At 36.8% G+C, this 17,543-nt stretch overlaps 2 protein-coding genes, 5 long non-coding RNA genes and 6 other non-coding genes across 17 annotated transcripts; 10 read left to right on the top strand and 3 right to left on the bottom strand.

Annotated features, from left to right (window-relative positions):
* Positions 1-24: 24 nt before the first annotated feature.
* LOC124342916 lies at positions 25-1,200 on the top strand. Of its 2 annotated transcripts, XR_006918961.1 has the most exons (6): positions 25-180; positions 237-284; positions 456-521; positions 701-759; positions 926-1,005; positions 1,105-1,200. It is a non-coding gene; the product is annotated as an uncharacterized LOC124342916 (long non-coding RNA). The 2 variants fall into 2 exon arrangements; XR_006918960.1 differs by lacking the exon at positions 1,105-1,200 and having other exon boundaries at positions 30-180; positions 926-1,038.
* LOC124346362 lies at positions 315-390 on the top strand. The gene has a single exon (XR_006919912.1). It is a non-coding gene; the product is annotated as a small nucleolar RNA SNORD36 (small nucleolar RNA).
* LOC124346356 lies at positions 560-637 on the top strand. Its single transcript, XR_006919907.1, has one exon. It is a non-coding gene; the product is annotated as a small nucleolar RNA SNORD36 (small nucleolar RNA).
* On the top strand, positions 792-865 carry LOC124346370. The gene has a single exon (XR_006919918.1). It is a non-coding gene; the product is annotated as a small nucleolar RNA SNORD36 (small nucleolar RNA).
* A 3,763-nt stretch (positions 1,201-4,963) lies between the features above and the next one.
* LOC124343001 lies at positions 4,964-6,112 on the bottom strand. Its single transcript, XR_006919081.1, has 4 exons — positions 5,923-6,112; positions 5,662-5,840; positions 5,303-5,545; positions 4,964-5,239 (listed from the first exon to the last, which is right to left on the bottom strand). It is a non-coding gene; the product is annotated as an uncharacterized LOC124343001 (long non-coding RNA).
* A 409-nt stretch (positions 6,113-6,521) lies between these two features.
* Positions 6,522-8,057, bottom strand: LOC124343007. 2 transcript variants are annotated; one of them, XR_006919088.1, is made up of 5 exons: positions 7,771-8,057; positions 7,169-7,712; positions 6,953-7,074; positions 6,693-6,885; positions 6,522-6,617 (listed from the first exon to the last, which is right to left on the bottom strand). It is a non-coding gene; the product is annotated as an uncharacterized LOC124343007 (long non-coding RNA). The 2 variants fall into 2 exon arrangements; XR_006919087.1 differs by having other exon boundaries at positions 6,693-7,074.
* An 86-nt stretch (positions 8,058-8,143) lies between these two features.
* On the top strand, positions 8,144-9,548 carry LOC124342965. Of its 2 annotated transcripts, XR_006919039.1 has the most exons (4): positions 8,144-8,234; positions 8,651-8,745; positions 8,798-9,415; positions 9,481-9,548. It is a non-coding gene; the product is annotated as an uncharacterized LOC124342965 (long non-coding RNA). The 2 variants fall into 2 exon arrangements; XR_006919038.1 differs by having other exon boundaries at positions 8,798-9,542.
* A 9-nt stretch (positions 9,549-9,557) lies between these two features.
* Positions 9,558-10,353, top strand: LOC124342881. The gene is made up of 3 exons (XM_046796086.1): positions 9,558-9,640; positions 9,853-10,195; positions 10,253-10,353. Exons 1-3 carry the CDS (start codon positions 9,623-9,625, stop codon positions 10,330-10,332), a joined length of 441 nt encoding a protein of 146 aa, XP_046652042.1. The 5' UTR covers positions 9,558-9,622; the 3' UTR covers positions 10,333-10,353.
* A 42-nt stretch (positions 10,354-10,395) lies between these two features.
* On the top strand, positions 10,396-11,571 carry LOC124342913. Of its 2 annotated transcripts, XR_006918955.1 has the most exons (6): positions 10,396-10,551; positions 10,608-10,655; positions 10,827-10,892; positions 11,072-11,130; positions 11,297-11,376; positions 11,476-11,571. It is a non-coding gene; the product is annotated as an uncharacterized LOC124342913 (long non-coding RNA). The 2 variants fall into 2 exon arrangements; XR_006918954.1 differs by lacking the exon at positions 11,476-11,571 and having other exon boundaries at positions 10,401-10,551; positions 11,297-11,409.
* Positions 10,686-10,761, top strand: LOC124346361. Its single transcript, XR_006919911.1, has one exon. It is a non-coding gene; the product is annotated as a small nucleolar RNA SNORD36 (small nucleolar RNA).
* On the top strand, positions 10,931-11,008 carry LOC124346355. The gene has a single exon (XR_006919906.1). It is a non-coding gene; the product is annotated as a small nucleolar RNA SNORD36 (small nucleolar RNA).
* Positions 11,163-11,236, top strand: LOC124346367. Its single transcript, XR_006919917.1, has one exon. It is a non-coding gene; the product is annotated as a small nucleolar RNA SNORD36 (small nucleolar RNA).
* A 3,651-nt stretch (positions 11,572-15,222) lies between the features above and the next one.
* Positions 15,223-17,206, bottom strand: LOC124342193 (glutamate receptor ionotropic, delta-2-like). The gene is made up of 9 exons (XM_046795155.1): positions 17,033-17,206; positions 16,821-16,927; positions 16,660-16,750; positions 16,424-16,582; positions 16,206-16,365; positions 15,880-16,109; positions 15,678-15,806; positions 15,468-15,610; positions 15,223-15,370 (listed from the first exon to the last, which is right to left on the bottom strand). Exons 1-9 carry the CDS (start codon positions 17,201-17,203, stop codon positions 15,223-15,225), a joined length of 1,338 nt encoding a protein of 445 aa, XP_046651111.1. The 5' UTR covers positions 17,204-17,206.
* Positions 17,207-17,543: the final 337 nt, after the last annotated feature.

Raw genomic sequence — 17,543 nt, 5'->3', positions numbered from 1 at the left:
TTGTTTTTTATTTTTACCAACCTTGTTGACTAATTTGTCTACTGAACACTTGCCAATTAGAACACATTTACTTCTGCATGCTTTCCCTTTTGTCTAGAAATGGTTTTAATTTTCTTATTATGAATTTCTATAGATGCTACATCCACAAGATGAGCAGCAACAGATTGAATTCCTGAATTCGTAAGTTTCTATAATAATTTTACCCACATGCTTTATTTAATCACTTTCTTTTCTAGGTTTAGTCTCATCTCCAGCATGAGTTAAAATTTGGGTTTGAAACTCAGGTAAAAAGAATTCAATGTTGATTAAATGTTATGCTTGTGATGAACAAATTATTGGCAGATCATAATGTTGACTATCAAATTACGAGCTTTTTAATACTGAATCCTGTGAATGGATATTCTGTCATGATATAACTGATATGTGGCTAAAATTTTTTACGTTTGCTATTCTAGGTGGACTGTTGAGTAGTCCAAATCTGAATTTCTACTGGAGTCTTGCTAGATGATATCAGGAACAAGGTAATTGTTGATTGCTTGATTTTCAACTTCACTAATGTTAGGTTCATGATGAATGAAAATTTGACAGATCATAATGTTGACTACCAAATTACGAGCTTTTTAATACTGACTTCTAAATTGGCATCTATCTATACCCAACTTATGATCTAGGATTAATGTTATTTTTTGTGTTGATACAGGTAACTTCTACTGTGTGATTTGCCGATTGCCACCAGTCAAAAAGATCACCTTACATAAGGTGACGTATCTAAACATTACTATTTAATTTTGGGTTAATGATGAAGTAACATTTGGCAGATCATAATGTTGACTACCAAATTACGAGCTTTTTAATACTGAATTTTAAAAGTTATCCAATTTTTCTCCACTCTAGACATTTTGTTCATTATTTGTTTTATTTCTAGGTTACTGGATTGGTGATTGGATGTTGATCTTAACATGTAAGGATCTGTAAAATGAATGCCAATACATTTCAACTGTTTATGTAGGTTACTACAAATAAAGTCTATTTCTTTTATCTTCCCGTTACTTTACTTTTTACTACAATTTAATCTTAACATGTTCTGTTATTTGTTGGCACTAGGCTATTTAAAGTTTGTTAGACCCATCTTTTGGTCCTGAATCTTCATAGGTCTTTCATGGTGCAGACATTCTGTCAATGCCAAGGTTATTTTTAAGATTTGCTTGCTCTGTGCTGTTGTGTGAGACTCAGTGCTAATGTGGACCAGTCCATGTTGTTAAATGGTGAAGGAGTTGTAGTGGACCTCTGGTCGATGTAGTCAAGCAGCAGAGGAAAAATGCCTAACCCATTCTCAGCCCACGACGCTTGCTCAAGTGAATTGATATGTGGGGTCGATGAACTTTGGAAGAGGAAGGCAACAAGTGCCGATTGACGCAATAGCATTTATTTTTAGTAATTTGATCTTGATGTGAATTTTTAGACAAGAATGTTGCAGACAGCCATTTGTTTGTGTCAAGCGTGTATATCAAGTGTAATATTTGTTGGTAGATGGCGTTTTGTGGTACGGGTAAGAATTCAAACGTTCAAACCTGTGTCTGATTTCAATCTCATTGATTTTATTTAGTCATTTAGAGTTCAGTGGTACACCGTACGCAAGTCAAGGTTGCTTCAATCTTTAAATTAAATTCCTTAAGCTTGATTCTTAATTTTTAAATTTGTCATCAATAATTTGCGATTAATGTAGTTTAGCGCCAGGTGGACACAATCCAATCATGTCATGCGGATTCCAGTTGTATATAATACATTATACATGTGTGGCATCAGCAGATGATGCTATGGTTAAAATGTTTTACATACGTGGCCTGTGACGACTTGTAGTTCCTTTCCTCGCAAAGTGCTTTGCAGGTTTTGCAGGATGGCGTTGACTTCTCTACCGTTAGTTGCGTTGGTGATTCTAATCAAAATCACCATCAAACATACCAGAAACGCAAATTTTCTTCGGCTGGTTAAGACCATTTTCTTTGCGATCCTCTTCGGTCGGAAGGTTCTGATGTAGTACTTGCTAAACTAATAGCTCACGTTCGTTCCCTTTGCGTTTGTATCGTTATTCTCTATCCGAGTGATATACCGTCGATTAAAGACATTTCTTATTGCACGCAATTCATATCACGCATATCCATTGTTGTCATACATTATCGATTGTAGGTATATATATAGACAAAATAAATATTTTAAGGCGCGCTATGCAACTATTGGCTAGCGACTTAGCGAGCGCCTGTTAGGGGGCATATCTCAATTTGATGCTGACGAGTTTGCCATACCTGCAGACAGATTTAAGCATTTATGGTATGAAGTTCATGACCAAAACAAAAGATTTTAGTAGGGCCTACTTGTTACTGAGTTTCCCGAACTGATTGTCTGCAATAGGTCAGGTAGAAGCACATACGTATGAAAGCTTTATTGAGCACTATCTATATAAAAATCTCTCCTGATGACATGCAATTGCCAACGCGTTGTAACCATGACGCCGGGAGTGGACAGTCGTAAACAATAATAAGAACTAATGTATCATTGTTTATCGATCCTGCCAGGGATCGAATCTGGAATCTCTTGCTCCGTAGGCAAGCGCCTTATCCATTGGGGCACAGGACCGACATTTTTATTGTAGAAACGATTTAATGAGAGCATACACATGAAGCCGGAAGGGAGGCTTCATATCGTAGACCTTAAAGTTGGTAATACGAACCATTGATACGTCTGTTCCGCCCAGTCTTGGCCCAGGATTAGCTTTGTAATCCAGGATTGTCCGTTATCATATATTAGGTCTACTAATATGCCACATTGTCCAGGTGAGTCCGAACTTGAATTATCTACGACATGTCAGTGCTGATGTCACATCATCGAAATTCCGAATTTGTATTAGCTATAATTAATTAACGCTTTGCTTTCTTCGTATGTGCAAGTATACAACGAACATTTCTAATAACAGAATGGAATAACTGGGTTTGTGATTTATGTGTTATTACAGAGCCAATAAGGTGGTAATTAAATTTAAATTGCTGACAGCTTAATTCTGAAGCACAAATCTTTAATCATCATTTCCCGTGTTTGATGTATGATACAACCTACTTGATATGAATAGCCTACTACTTTAATTTAAATAAGTTATGATTCAAAGGTTGATTGAACTACAAAAAAAACAAAACAAAAGCAGCATGGTATTTTATGGCAACAGTAAAAGTTTTGTATCAATTGGTCCATCATACATCATCAACTCATCTTCAATTTACAGCATCTTCAATCAAACTGTAATATACACTCTCTCGGTGTTTGCGATCTCATATTAAACCTCTCATATTACTGCTTCGATTCTCACGAAAAATTGAATGAATTCTAGTAAATAGCCACCAAAAAGAATCAGGAATAGTACATGAAAATGTCCAAGTTTAGTTTGATTTTTCCTATTGCAAAATGAACACTCCTACTCCTGCGTGTTATTCATCGCATTAGACCAGAAGCCTAGAAGTCCGATCCAAGTCATAGAGTTTCTCCGCGACTTTTCATTTCAGAAATTTCGAACTTTTTTGTCGTTAGCGGGTCACGCAATTGGTCCTGGGCGCCTCCATTTACTCGTGTTCATTTGACGACTGTGACGGTGCCTTAGCCAACTGAGCCACACGCCGCTTACAATTATTTTGAATGGTACTAACCTATTTGTTGCATATTTCTCATGATGGAAAAAGAATTTTTGTGTAGGATCGAAATAAAGAGTAGATTTTAAAAAGTAGGTTTATATGTTAAGTTGTCTTTTAATTTTAATTTTCTAACGTTGAAACTTGAAAGAAATGCGAGATTCTTAAAATCCAGTCGAGCTATGCATATGGTTCAAATCCTTGCGAATGAAAAACTTTTTTTCTATTTAAATTGATTCAAATTTCTATTCAGTGGTTATATGTTTCATGGTTTATTATCTTACACATTATTAAATAGTCTTCGCCTTCGCATTACACCAGAAGCCTATAGAAGTCCGATCCAAGTCATATAACATCTTTAACAGTTATCCCCTCTCATCGGAAACAACAATGGCGTTACAGTGTATCCTTAACCGGATTTATTAAGTACTTTTTAAAATTTGCGATAAATTTTATCTCTTTTTCATGGTAAATTATAGACTATTTACGTAACCAAATCTTATTTTTTGAATTTCTTTGATTTAAAATTAATGAAATAAATATGCCTAGGTAGGCCCTACTAGGCTACTATACCATCTGTTGAACTGCCTACTACATAGGAATTAGGAAGTAAGGAACTCCTAGTGTGACAGCTCAACAACACTGGCTAAAAGGAATAGATTTACTGTGTGCGGTAGCCGGTAGAACCCAAGGAGCAATTAATTTTATTTAGACTTCCAGTCAATTAAAATGGTTGCTTTTAGACGTAAGTCACGGTCGGTCACGGTATTGTCACCACCCAAAAATCCACATAATTCAATGGATTCGTACAGCTGCAGTGAGACGGTCGCCGGCACTAAAGCCAACATCCGCTCCTTGGATTATTCATGAAAATAAAAATGAGCATAGTCTGAGAATTATATTTGTTGAATGAATTAAATCGGTGCAGTTCTATTCGTACCAGGTTGGTGATACTTCCGATGACGCCACTCGTCAAAGTTTCTCTAGACTTGACTCCGTCATGGATGTTTTCAGCCGCAGGGAATATTGTTTCATATTATTTTCGGTGTAAAATGGTTTCATTAACAATTCTGCAGCTTTTGAGTGAGCCAGCGGAGGAGACATTTGTAACAACACTAAGTGCTATAACCTAAAACCAGCATTAAACTATGGTTGCACATACTATTTGAATTGGAAGTTAACTTTTTAGTAAATCATGAAATAGTCTTAAAGAAATTTTATTTTGTTTCATATTATTTTCAAATTTACAGTTAACAATTCTCCCCATAGATGTATATAGTGTTTGCTTTCTTGCGAGGATGGGTAGGTATTTAGTCAGTTAGTAGTTAGGCTTAGAACAGTAATAGAGGGTAACACGCAGCAATTGGAAAATAAAGAACTACACTAACATATAGAAAACTTTCGCTACGCTCTTGAAATTGAAGACAGAGCAGGCTATCTGCATTGATGATCATCTGGTGCATTGATTGTCAAATAACAAGGAGTCGCCTCATTTGATTTCGAATTTGGCTGTAATTGTCCACGGGAGGAATACACTTCAACATCCTGACCTCGATCCTAACAAACTTAGAATGAAAAAACGTCAATCAAAATCGCAGCGTGACAAATTACATTAATTTACTATTCACGTGTGAAAAGAAGAGACTGCGACTCTGCTGTTGTCGTCACAGGATCGGAGATCGTCGTTGTCGGTAATTGTGTGGATATGTTTCGGTCCGGCTTTCCTGTACTGTTGTCCAGTTGCGATGGAACCAGCCTGAGGTGCTGAACGACAACTTCACGACCACAACATATTGCCAAACGAAATGTAAGTCTCGTTCTCGATGGACTGAAAGGATAAAATTTGCACCGTCCATTTCAGTTAGCTATATCTGAAAGAGAAATTGTAGTCAACTAAGTAACCATTTGAAAAGAAATGAATTGTTTTTGTTATGACAAGATTACCCATCACATTTTCCCCCCAAATAAGAAATTAAACTTGTCCTACTTCGATGTAACTGGTGAATAAGTAGCTGTTCATTTTTGCGACAGAGCAAGTCATTTGAACTCGCTGAACAGCAGCTGCATAAATGTTGAAGGTGCATCCCGTGTTTTGGATACCAGTCAAATTCCCCTTAAATAGCCGAATGGTTCCATTGAAAGATCTGGTTTCGTTGACGAGACACACTAGACAAGAAATTCATCATATAACGTTGTTAATAAAAATAATGAAATGAAAAACATCATTAGTGATCAGTCGACGTTTTACCTTGGAAAACGGGTTGTTTCGGCTGTGTTACCGGAAGTGGCGCAACAGATGTCCACTGGCAATTACACCAATCCAGGTAGGTGGAAAGAGCAGTGACAACCATCGAATAGTAGGCCTAACTGGTTAGTGAGCAATTATCTCCGCATTTTTGTATCGTAGTAAGTGAACGCCGAACGGTTGAAAGGTTCCATTGGCCGTTGCTGCTGAGACACGACTTGGAACGAAAGGCCCAAATAAAAAAGAGGGTAAAAAAGCAGTTTAAGATTGGCGCTATTTATAACTTTTCAAATTGGAAATAATTTGAATATTAAAATAAGGTGGAGTTTTAGACTGACGTCCAAGTAACTTCCAGGGTCAGTGAGATTAAAATGAGAGCAGGAAAGCTGGATCCGCTTACCGGTAAGGTACAATAGTCAAGTAGCGATATGAAGAAATTGCACGGTGTGAACTCTCCCTAGATTAGGTATGAGGTTACAATAGATGAATGTTTCCATTGGATTGCCTCGTTGTTCCTTGCTGACAAACTGTAAACGGAAACGATGCAAATTCTAAAGAACAGAAATACCTAAATTCTGTAACAAAAAGCACATTTGAAATCGGTGATATCCTACTCTATTTTACCAGCTGACGCAACAATTTTTGAAACTGAACGAGTCCATGGATGTTGCTCCAGGAAAGGAAAGTCCATCTAGGATCTACAAGAAATTCCACCATGGTAGGTAAGTAGAAATTAGGTGCATATGTCTCTATTAGATCTCACCATAGTTTACCTCTGCCTCATATGCCGCATTCTCCACCTATCCAAGATTCTCACATCCTGCACAACACACGTTTAGATTTCGTAATCTCTGGAGGCCAGGACGTGGGGGAGAAAAGAGATAAATTTTACAAAGTTGTAATTTTTCAAGTCAGTTTAGGAAGCAATAGTTCAGGTACTAGTGCGAAACTGCCTGAGACTAGGCCCTACATAGAAATACAAAATAAATAATTAAAATGCAAGAGAACAAAAAACTTTCGTCGAAATACTTACTTCAGAATTTTTATGCTTCCTCCAAATAAAAACGACACGATAATGCTGGAATTTCTTTCAATCAGGTGATTAACGATTGTCTCATATAAAGCAGGGGTTTCGAAACGACTTGAGACTTTAGACTAGTCCATATTATAAAATGCAAATTAAATTTGATTAAATTAATAATTATAACACAACAGTACCTAACAAAAAAACTACAGTAGAAATAGTTACTTCAGAATTTTGATGCTCCCTCCAAATGAATTAAACGGATTTGTAATACACTTCCCACTGGAGTGAAAATGGAATCGTTTTCAAGTCGGACTTCAAGGTGAGAAAGTTTTTCTGTATTGCCATTATCGACAAACTCCGCAGCGAAGGAAAACTCTCTTCATTATCTGGGAAACTTAGCCAGTTCTCGTTAAATTCGCAAATGCCTTGCCGATCTTTTGGACGCTCCTGCTGGTACCACAAACTTGACAAACTGTGACGAGACTCAATTTCAGAATCCTTGTGTTTGCTGAACTGGATCTTCTTTTTCGATTCAACTTTTGATTTTGTACAGTTTGGCAATGAAACCACACTGAACACATTTTTGAGTCTTAACTTTTTCTTTTGATTAGATTTGAGTCTGTTTTTTATGGAGTTTGGCACTGACACTATGGTGACGACACTCTTGAGTCTTAATATTTTCTCACAAGTCTTCGTTGAAGTTGAGGTGAATGTTGTTATTGCTGATGATCCCTCATCATCAGTATAGTTGTGGTGTGTTTCTGATCTAGATAACAATGAATTTGTTATCCTTTAATAGCTGACTGACTGAATAACATCAATACCTGTTCTCTTTTTCGTTGTTGAGTAAGCTCGGCTGGGGACCGACTACGAACACTACACTTTTCATTCTAGTTCTTAGACTTCTGATATGGTTTAGTTTGATTCTTAAATCTTCAAGTTGTTTCTTCATTGTCAGTTAAATGAGAATAAAAACAAAAATAAAATAGGTAAAACTTCAATAGAAAGAAAGTTGAGTTAAAATAGATTAACAAATTTGAACTTGAACTAGTTTTTTAAAAATTTGAATATTTCAGCAGACTTGAGACGACTTGAGACTTCTCCTTCAGTCCACTCCTCCTACTTCGTACCACTTTCCACATGATTTTGGAGCTAGACGCTAGATGGCTCTGAGAGACAATACATTTGGAGGAGGAGTGTGTTATTGGATTGCGATTTGAAAACTTGGCAGAAGATAGAAGTTAGACTTTTTGGTGTCTGGACAGGACAGTTAACTGCAGATAATGAGGTAATAAATCTTCATTTCTTCATTGTTCACATCATGGTGGTTGACATGTAAATTTATGTGTTTTCTTATTTATGGAATCGGTTTGGCGTAGGAGTCATACAATTTCGACCCATACGTTCAATCACCATATATGTATTTGCTCTGGGCCTCTGGCCTTCTGAAAATTTTGATGTGTAGAAAAACTTGTGATGGTTCTTGTAAAATGATGCCGGAATTGAAACCATTCAATGTCAATGCAACTTAGCCAGGGTAAGCTACAGATTTTGTATTCTAATGAAGTGAGCTTAGAATTTCTTAAACTTAAACTTAAACTTATTATTGTCATGTATGTTAATGAAGTATGACTTCTGGCCGAGAACTAAGTTGAAATTTAATTCCCTTTCTAATCATTCTAACTCACATTCTTCCTTTTTCAGCAATCTCCTCTTTTCTTGACGTAAAGGAGATTTCGATCGACGAACGAAAAATCCCGTCTATCGCTTCTGAAGACAATTGGGATCATATTGTGAAGGTAATCCGTTTTGTATAAAAGACAGGCATCATGTCAAATTTTATTTTAGTAGAATCTGATGAAGGAATCAACTATTCACGAGAAATAACTGCATCAGCTATAGGAACTATGCAATAGAAGGATCATGGGACGATGAAATTTTTCCTGGCTAAAGCTGAGAAAATCCAACTGACGTGTTACACTTTATATTCTGATGTTTTGAATAGAAATGAGAAAGATACTAATCACTTTTTCCTGCTTCTCAATTACGTAGTCAGGTAGAGTATACAGCTGTAGTGCTATACACGTAGTAGGCCCTAGTTCGAAATTTAAGAGCGACTCGTTCATAATTGTCTCTTTCTCAAGACTAAGACTTTTTAAATAACGTACAATGGACACCAACTTTGCAATGAATTTAACCCAAAACCAGCAATATCTTAACAAGTCAAGTATTTAGGTCAGCTACTATATAACTTCAGACAGTTTAGCTGGAGAAGAATATTGCCGCTATTGCAGTCGATTCACGGTCTCCTACAAACGGCGTCTAATCTCATTTTTTCTGTGACGATGGCTAGTATCTTCAACAATCGACAGCAATCTCAGCGCGGCAACTTGGATCTCGTTGGTGGATGAGAAGCCACATGCACCGTCGTGTAGCATTATCCAGCTCGTTAGAGATATCATGGCATCGGTATATTATTTTTAAAGAGTCAGAAATACGGTTCAATTTTGAGGGGGTTCCTTTTATGGGAGCAGGGTAATTTGTCTGAATATGGTCAGCTGTCACGAAAGCAGGCATTGCAGAAGTTGTTCCTGCGCTTACTTCGGGGTTATTCTCCCATCCCAATCTAATGCTGATCCTACTGAAAATGGATCGATTGAAATTCCCAATTTAATCATGACATTCATCGAGGAAGTAAATATTCTTGAAATAATTTATTTTTTATTTTTTAATTGGAGTCTGGTGTGAATGATTTGATTTAAACACCTACTACGCACATACCTTAGCATATTATATGATTTTCTGAAAAGAGTTACTCCCAGTCTTTGTGTAAAATAGGCTTAATGATTAATCAAGGATATTTTGTAGCCACTTTTAATAATTTATTGTTTTTTACATACCCGAAGGCGGTCAACGAACTTGACAAATCCATAAACTTAGCAGCAAACGACGTGAATCAATTGAACCAGGCATTGAACAGTATTATCCAATACCGAAAACAGTTAGACGCCATTGCAACAGGTTTAGAAACAAAAGTACTTGAAGATGGGAAACTTCTGAAAGACGTCGAAGACAAAATAAATTATATGGATGTTATTGAAACAGAACTCGATATAACAGAAGTAATGCTGTTGGCATTGAACGGACGAGAAACTTTATTGGGCAACAAAATTGAACATGATTTGAACTTTTACTTCGATCCTAGCGTCCTTGATAGCTGGAACATTTCATTTTTTGCGCAACGCAATGGTACCTTCAATATCAAGACTATCATACATCCTTATGACATAGTTCCTTTAAATCAAGGCCAGGGTTTCAGTCCTTCGTCGGGTGTGTTTACTGTACCATTCCACGGCATTTATCATTTCTTTTTCACAGGTATTTAACTTTACAATCCAGTCGTCATTAAATCTTTATTTTGGGTTTTGTTTTTTATTTTTACCAACCTTGTTGACTAATTTGTCTACTGAACACTTGCCAATTAGAACACATTTACTTCTGCATGCTTTCCCTTTTGTCTAGAAATGGTTTTAATTTTCTTATTATGAATTTCTATAGATGCTACATCCACAAGATGAGCAGCAACAGATTGAATTCCTGAATTCGTAAGTTTCTATAATAATTTTACCCACATGCTTTATTTAATCACTTTCTTTTCTAGGTTTAGTCTCATCTCCAGCATGAGTTAAAATTTGGGTTTGAAACTCAGGTAAAAAGAATTCAATGTTGATTAAATGTTATGCTTGTGATGAACAAATTATTGGCAGATCATAATGTTGACTATCAAATTACGAGCTTTTTAATACTGAATCCTGTGAATGGATATTCTGTCATGATATAACTGATATGTGGCTAAAATTTTTTACGTTTGCTATTCTAGGTGGACTGTTGAGTAGTCCAAATCTGAATTTCTACTGGAGTCTTGCTAGATGATATCAGGAACAAGGTAATTGTTGATTGCTTGATTTTCAACTTCACTAATGTTAGGTTCATGATGAATGAAAATTTGACAGATCATAATGTTGACTACCAAATTACGAGCTTTTTAATACTGACTTCTAAATTGGCATCTATCTATACCCAACTTATGATCTAGGATTAATGTTATTTTTTGTGTTGATACAGGTAACTTCTACTGTGTGATTTGCCGATTGCCACCAGTCAAAAAGATCACCTTACATAAGGTGACGTATCTAAACATTACTATTTAATTTTGGGTTAATGATGAAGTAACATTTGGCAGATCATAATGTTGACTACCAAATTACGAGCTTTTTAATACTGAATTTTAAAAGTTATCCAATTTTTCTCCACTCTAGACATTTTGTTCATTATTTGTTTTATTTCTAGGTTACTGGATTGGTGATTGGATGTTGATCTTAACATGTAAGGATCTGTAAAATGAATGCCAATACATTTCAACTGTTTATGTAGGTTACTACAAATAAAGTCTATTTCTTTTATCTTCCCGTTACTTTACTTTTTACTACAATTTAATCTTAACATGTTCTGTTATTTGTTGGCACTAGGCTATTTAAAGTTTGTTAGACCCATCTTTTGGTCCTGAATCTTCATAGGTCTTTCATGGTGCAGACATTCTGTCAATGCCAAGGTTATTTTTAAGATTTGCTTGCTCTGTGCTGTTGTGTGAGACTCAGTGCTAATGTGGACCAGTCCATGTTGTTAAATGGTGAAGGAGTTGTAGTGGACCTCTGGTCGATGTAGTCAAGCAGCAGAGGAAAAATGCCTAACCCATTCTCAGCCCACGACGCTTGCTCAAGTGAATTGATATGTGGGGTCGATGAACTTTGGAAGAGGAAGGCAACAAGTGCCGATTGACGCAATAGCATTTATTTTTAGTAATTTGATCTTGATGTGAATTTTTAGACAAGAATGTTGCAGACAGCCATTTGTTTGTGTCAAGCGTGTATATCAAGTGTAATATTTGTTGGTAGATGGCGTTTTGTGGTACGGGTAAGAATTCAAACGTTCAAACCTGTGTCTGATTTCAATCTCATTGATTTTATTTAGTCATTTAGAGTTCAGTGGTACACCGTACGCAAGTCAAGGTTGCTTCAATCTTTAAATTAAATTCCTTAAGCTTGATTCTTAATTTTTAAATTTGTCATCAATAATTTGCGATTAATGTAGTTTAGCGCCAGGTGGACACAATCCAATCATGTCATGCGGATTCCAGTTGTATATAATACATTATACATGTGTGGCATCAGCAGATGATGCTATGGTTAAAATGTTTTACATACGTGGCCTGTGACGACTTGTAGTTCCTTTCCTCGCAAAGTGCTTTGCAGGTTTTGCAGGATGGCGTTGACTTCTCTACCGTTAGTTGCGTTGGTGATTCTAATCAAAATCACCATCAAACATACCAGAAACGCAAATTTTCTTCGGCTGGTTAAGACCATTTTCTTTGCGATCCTCTTCGGTCGGAAGGTTCTGATGTAGTACTTGCTAAACTAATAGCTCACGTTCGTTCCCTTTGCGTTTGTATCGTTATTCTCTATCCGAGTGATATACCGTCGATTAAAGACATTTCTTATTGCACGCAATTCATATCACGCATATCCATTGTTGTCATACATTATCGATTGTAGGTATATATATAGACAAAATAAATATTTTAAGGCGCGCTATGCAACTATTGGCTAGCGACTTAGCGAGCGCCTGTTAGGGGGCATATCTCAATTTGATGCTGACGAGTTTGCCATACCTGCAGACAGATTTAAGCATTTATGGTATGAAGTTCATGACCAAAACAAAAGATTTTAGTAGGGCCTACTTGTTACTGAGTTTCCCGAACTGATTGTCTGCAATAGGTCAGGTAGAAGCACATACGTATGAAAGCTTTATTGAGCACTATCTATATAAAAATCTCTCCTGATGACATGCAATTGCCAACGCGTTGTAACCATGACGCCGGGAGTGGACAGTCGTAAACAATAATAAGAACTAATGTATCATTGTTTATCGATCCTGCCAGGGATCGAATCTGGAATCTCTTGCTCCGTAGGCAAGCGCCTTATCCATTGGGGCACAGGACCGACATTTTTATTGTAGAAACGATTTAATGAGAGCATACACATGAAGCCGGAAGGGAGGCTTCATATCGTAGACCTTAAAGTTGGTAATACGAACCATTGATACGTCTGTTCCGCCCAGTCTTGGCCCAGGATTAGCTTTGTAATCCAGGATTGTCCGTTATCATATATTAGGTCTACTAATATGCCACATTGTCCAGGTGAGTCCGAACTTGAATTATCTACGACATGTCAGTGCTGATGTCACATCATCGAAATTCCGAATTTGTATTAGCTATAATTAATTAACGCTTTGCTTTCTTCGTATGTGCAAGTATACAACGAACATTTCTAATAACAGAATGGAATAACTGGGTTTGTGATTTATGTGTTATTACAGAGCCAATAAGGTGGTAATTAAATTTAAATTGCTGACAGCTTAATTCTGAAGCACAAATCTTTAATCATCATTTCCCGTGTTTGATGTATGATACAACCTACTTGATATGAATAGCCTACTACTTTAATTTAAATAAGTTATGATTCAAAGGTTGATTGAACTACAAAAAAAACAAAAAACAAAAGCAGCATGGTATTTTATGGCAACAGTAAAAGTTTTGTATCAATTGGTTCATCATACATCATCAACTCATCTTCAATTTACAGCATCTTCAATCAAACTGTAATATACACTCTCTCGGTGTTTGCGATCTCATATTAAACCTCTCATATTACTGCTTCGATTCTCACGAAAAATTGAATGAATTCTAGTAAATAGCCACCAAAAAGAATCAGGAATAGTACATGAAAATGTCCAAGTTTAGTTTGATTTTTCCTATTGCAAAATGAACACTCCTACTCCTGCGTGTTATTCATCGCATTAGACCAGAAGCCTAGAAGTCCGATCCAAGTCATAGAGTTTCTCCGCGACTTTTCATTTCAGAAATTTCGAACTTTTTTGTCGTTAGCGGGTCACGCAATTGGTCCTGGGCGCCTCCATTTACTCGTGTTCATTTGACGACTGTGACGGTGCCTTAGCCAACTGAGCCACACGCCGCCTACAAGTCTTTTGAATGGTACTAACCTATTTGTTGCATTTCTCATGATGGAAATAGAATTTTTGTGTAGGATCGAAATAAAGAGTAGATTTTAAAAAGTAGGTTTATATGTTAAGTTGTCTTTTAATTTTAATTTTCTAACGTTGAAACTTGAAAGAAATGCGAGATTCTTAAAATCCAGTCGAGCTATGCATATGGTTCAAATCCTTGCGAATGAAAAACTTTTTTTCTATTTAAATTGATTCAAATTTCTATTCAGTGGTTATATGTTTCATGGTTTATTATCTTACACATTATTAAATAGTCTTCGCCTTCGCATTACACCAGAAGCCTATAGAAGTCCGATCCAAGTCATATAACATCTTTAACAGTTATCCCCTCTCATCGGAAACAACAATGGCGTTACAGTGTATCCTTAACCGGATTTATTAAGTACTTTTTAAAATTTGCGATAAATTTTATCTCTTTTTCATGGTAAATTATAGACTATTTACGTAACCAAATTTTATTTTTTGAATTTCTTTGATTTAAAATTAATGAAATAAATATGCCTAGGTAGGCCCTACTAGGCTACTATACCATCTGTTGAACTGCCTACTACATAGGAATTAGGAAGTAAGGAACTCCTAGTGTGACAGCTCAACAACACTGGCTAAAAGGAATAGATTTACTGTGTGCGGTAGCCGGTAGAACCCAAGGAGCAATTAATTTTATTTAGACTTCCAGTCAATTAAAATGGTTGCTTTTAGACGTAAGTCACGGTCGGTCACGGTATTGTCACCACCCAAAAATCCACATAATTCAATGGATTCGTACAGCTGCAGTGAGACGGTCGCCGGCACTAAAGCCAACATCCGCTCCTTGGATTATTCATGAAAATAAAAATGAGCATAGTCTGAGAATTATATTTGTTGAATGAATTAAATCGGTGTAGTTCTATTCGTACCAGGTTGGTGATACTTCCGATGACGCCACTCGTCAAAGTTTCTCTAGACTTGACTCCGTCATGGATGTTTTCAGCCGCAGGGAATATTGTTTCATATTATTTTCGGTGTAAAATGGTTTCATTAACAATTCTGCAGCTTTTGAGTGAGCCAGCGGAGGAGACATTTGTAACAACACTAAGTGCTATAACCTAAAACCAGCATTAAACCATGGTCGCACATACTATTTGAATTGGAAGTTAACTTTTTAGTAAATCATGAAATAGTCTTAAAGAAATTTTATTTTGTTTCATATTATTTTCAAATTTGTGTCGACACTGTGCGGGCGGTTTTGCATACGCTTTTAACCAATAGTCCCGCAGTCCAGTGTCAAAGAACATGAATGACCTAAGTAATCGATCAATATGACACGTATCATTTTAAGTATAGCTAATGTATACTTCTTATTCTCACGAATAAATAATTATTTCTATTTAATACTGACGCTCGGTTGATTTCTTCTTTGTAGGGACTCGATTTGGGAACAGCCAAGAACATTGGCTTCCACGAAGTTGACTCGAACGCCATAGCCAGACGACAATTTTTGGCATTGAACTTCTTCAGACTAGCGATGCCAGCAGCCCAGGGCTGAATTCGATAAATCAATATTAATTAGGCTAAATTGAGAAACAAACACGATGATGATAAGTCTCACTATTAACGAAACGCAGTTCTCTTCCTCTAAAACCGAAACGGCCAGTTCCTCGAAGGAGAATTTTCTGCAGTCCGATAAACATTGGTCGATTCTGTCAGCGACAATTTTTAAATAACTTTTCCGGGGTCGCTACAAACGAAAATTACCTTGGATTTTTTTTGTTAAAACACGTTATAGGCCTAATACTGACAGATATAGCTACCTTCATGATAACCCGCAAATCTATATCTTGAATGGATCCGGTTAATACAGTGGCCTTGTACTTTGTGGCAAGAGCCAAATCGCGAAAGGAATTGACTTCGGGTCTTTGATAAGTCACCGACATGTAAGACGTCAGAGTCGAATTGTAAGTGTTGACGAAGACGAAAGTTACGAAACACCAGGTCGCAACGAGGAGTTTCTGCGATGGTTGTTGGCACGGAAAATAATTCCCTTTAACACAAACAAGAGAAAAATACTCGTGAACAAGTGACAGCGTGAACAAGTGATTGCAAATAAAACCAATTATTTATTTAAGATAAAACTTACCCTGAGAAAACGTGTTTCCAAAAAAATACATCATTATAGTCCCAGCTCTTATCTCGGGCTTATTTTCATCAACGTTAATACGCAAGCGTTTGGTTACGTAAGAAAAAATGCGACAAATGGTAGCAATTGCTATTCCTGAAATTATGCCCCACATCCATACCTGCGGACAATATCATCAGTGTTAATTTTTTGAAAGATTTTTGAATGATGGACATTACCTCGATTGAAAACACGTCGAAAGCGCTGGTAAATGAAATATTAGTGGCAGGATATTTGACAAGAATCCCGGTATTGTCACCAACCAAAAATCCGCAGAATTCAATGGATTCGTACCGCTCCAGTGAAACGGTAGCCGGCACTAACCCAATATCCGCTTTCTGGATTATTTGTGAAAATCAAATTAGCATAATCTGAGAATTATTTGTCGAATGAATTAAATCGGCGTAGTTCGTACGAGGCTGGTGATTGTTCCAATGACGCCACTCCAAATTTCCCTAGACTTGACTCCGTTATGGATGCTTTCAGCCACAGGGAATATTGTGTAACTGTTTTTTTCGGTGTAAAAGACGGTTTCAGCAACAATTCCGCTTTTGATTGACAAACATAAAGACTTACGTGAACTCCAACTTCTGAGACAGGTACTGCAAATGTTGGTACATGTAGTCGGAATAGTCAGTAATGTGGCCAGAAGAGTTCCGCAAAATGGAAATGTAAGGTGGAAACTGAAAAGTTTAAAAAACAATTTAATTATAGCTATATTCTGTTATCGTAATAAATATACGTAAGATCCAAAATTTTGAAATGAGTTAATGATATATGTAGCCTACATGTCCTGTGACCACTCGTAGATCCCTTCCTCGTATATTGCCTTGTAGCTTGTGCGGGATATGATGATGGGCCACTTTTCCTTTGCTGCCGCTAATACCTGCGTTCGTGATTGCTATTGCAAGCACCAAACATAGCAGAAGCGCAATTTTTATTCTGGTGGTTACGACCATTTTTTTGCGATCCTCTTCGGTCGGAAGGTTCCAATGTCCCTACTTGGTAAACTCGTTCGTTATTTCTTTGGTTCATATGTCATTTTATATCCATCACGGGTCATTTCGTCGATTGCTTAACACGCAATTCACGTCACGCACAAACTACGTCGACTGTACAGATGAATAAATAGGAGTCAAGGTTATTCAGCTGTCGGTAAGAAGCCTGTTGGAACTCAACTTATATTCCCGGTGAGTCTTCAATTTTTGCTCTAGCTGCTGAAGTTACTCTATGGTCAGAATCATCAATGAATGAATTTCACGCAAAGGTTGCATTACTCTATTACCCGAACTTTTGATC

Source organism: Daphnia pulicaria, chromosome 6 (assembly GCF_021234035.1).
Source record: "Daphnia pulicaria isolate SC F1-1A chromosome 6, SC_F0-13Bv2, whole genome shotgun sequence".
NCBI lineage: Eukaryota > Metazoa > Arthropoda > Branchiopoda > Diplostraca > Daphniidae > Daphnia > Daphnia pulicaria.
This window is presented reverse-complemented; position numbering and strand designations above follow the sequence as displayed.

Coding starts and splice junctions, on each gene's coding strand:
- LOC124342881 (XM_046796086.1), top strand. Junction 10,196..10,252: donor ATTTTTTGCGCAACGCAATG/GTACCTTCAATA, acceptor CTTTAAATCAAG/GCCAGGGTTTCAGTCCTTCG.
- LOC124342193 (XM_046795155.1), bottom strand. CDS start 17,203: ATGGTCGTAACCACCAGAATAAAAATTGCGCTTCTGCTATGTTTGGTG. Junction 16,751..16,820: donor TCTCAGAAGTTGGAGTTCAC/GTAAGTCTTTAT, acceptor CGAAAAAAACAG/TTACACAATATTCCCTGTGG. Junction 16,110..16,205: donor TGGAAACACGTTTTCTCAGG/GTAAGTTTTATC, acceptor TTTGTGTTAAAG/GGAATTATTTTCCGTGCCAA.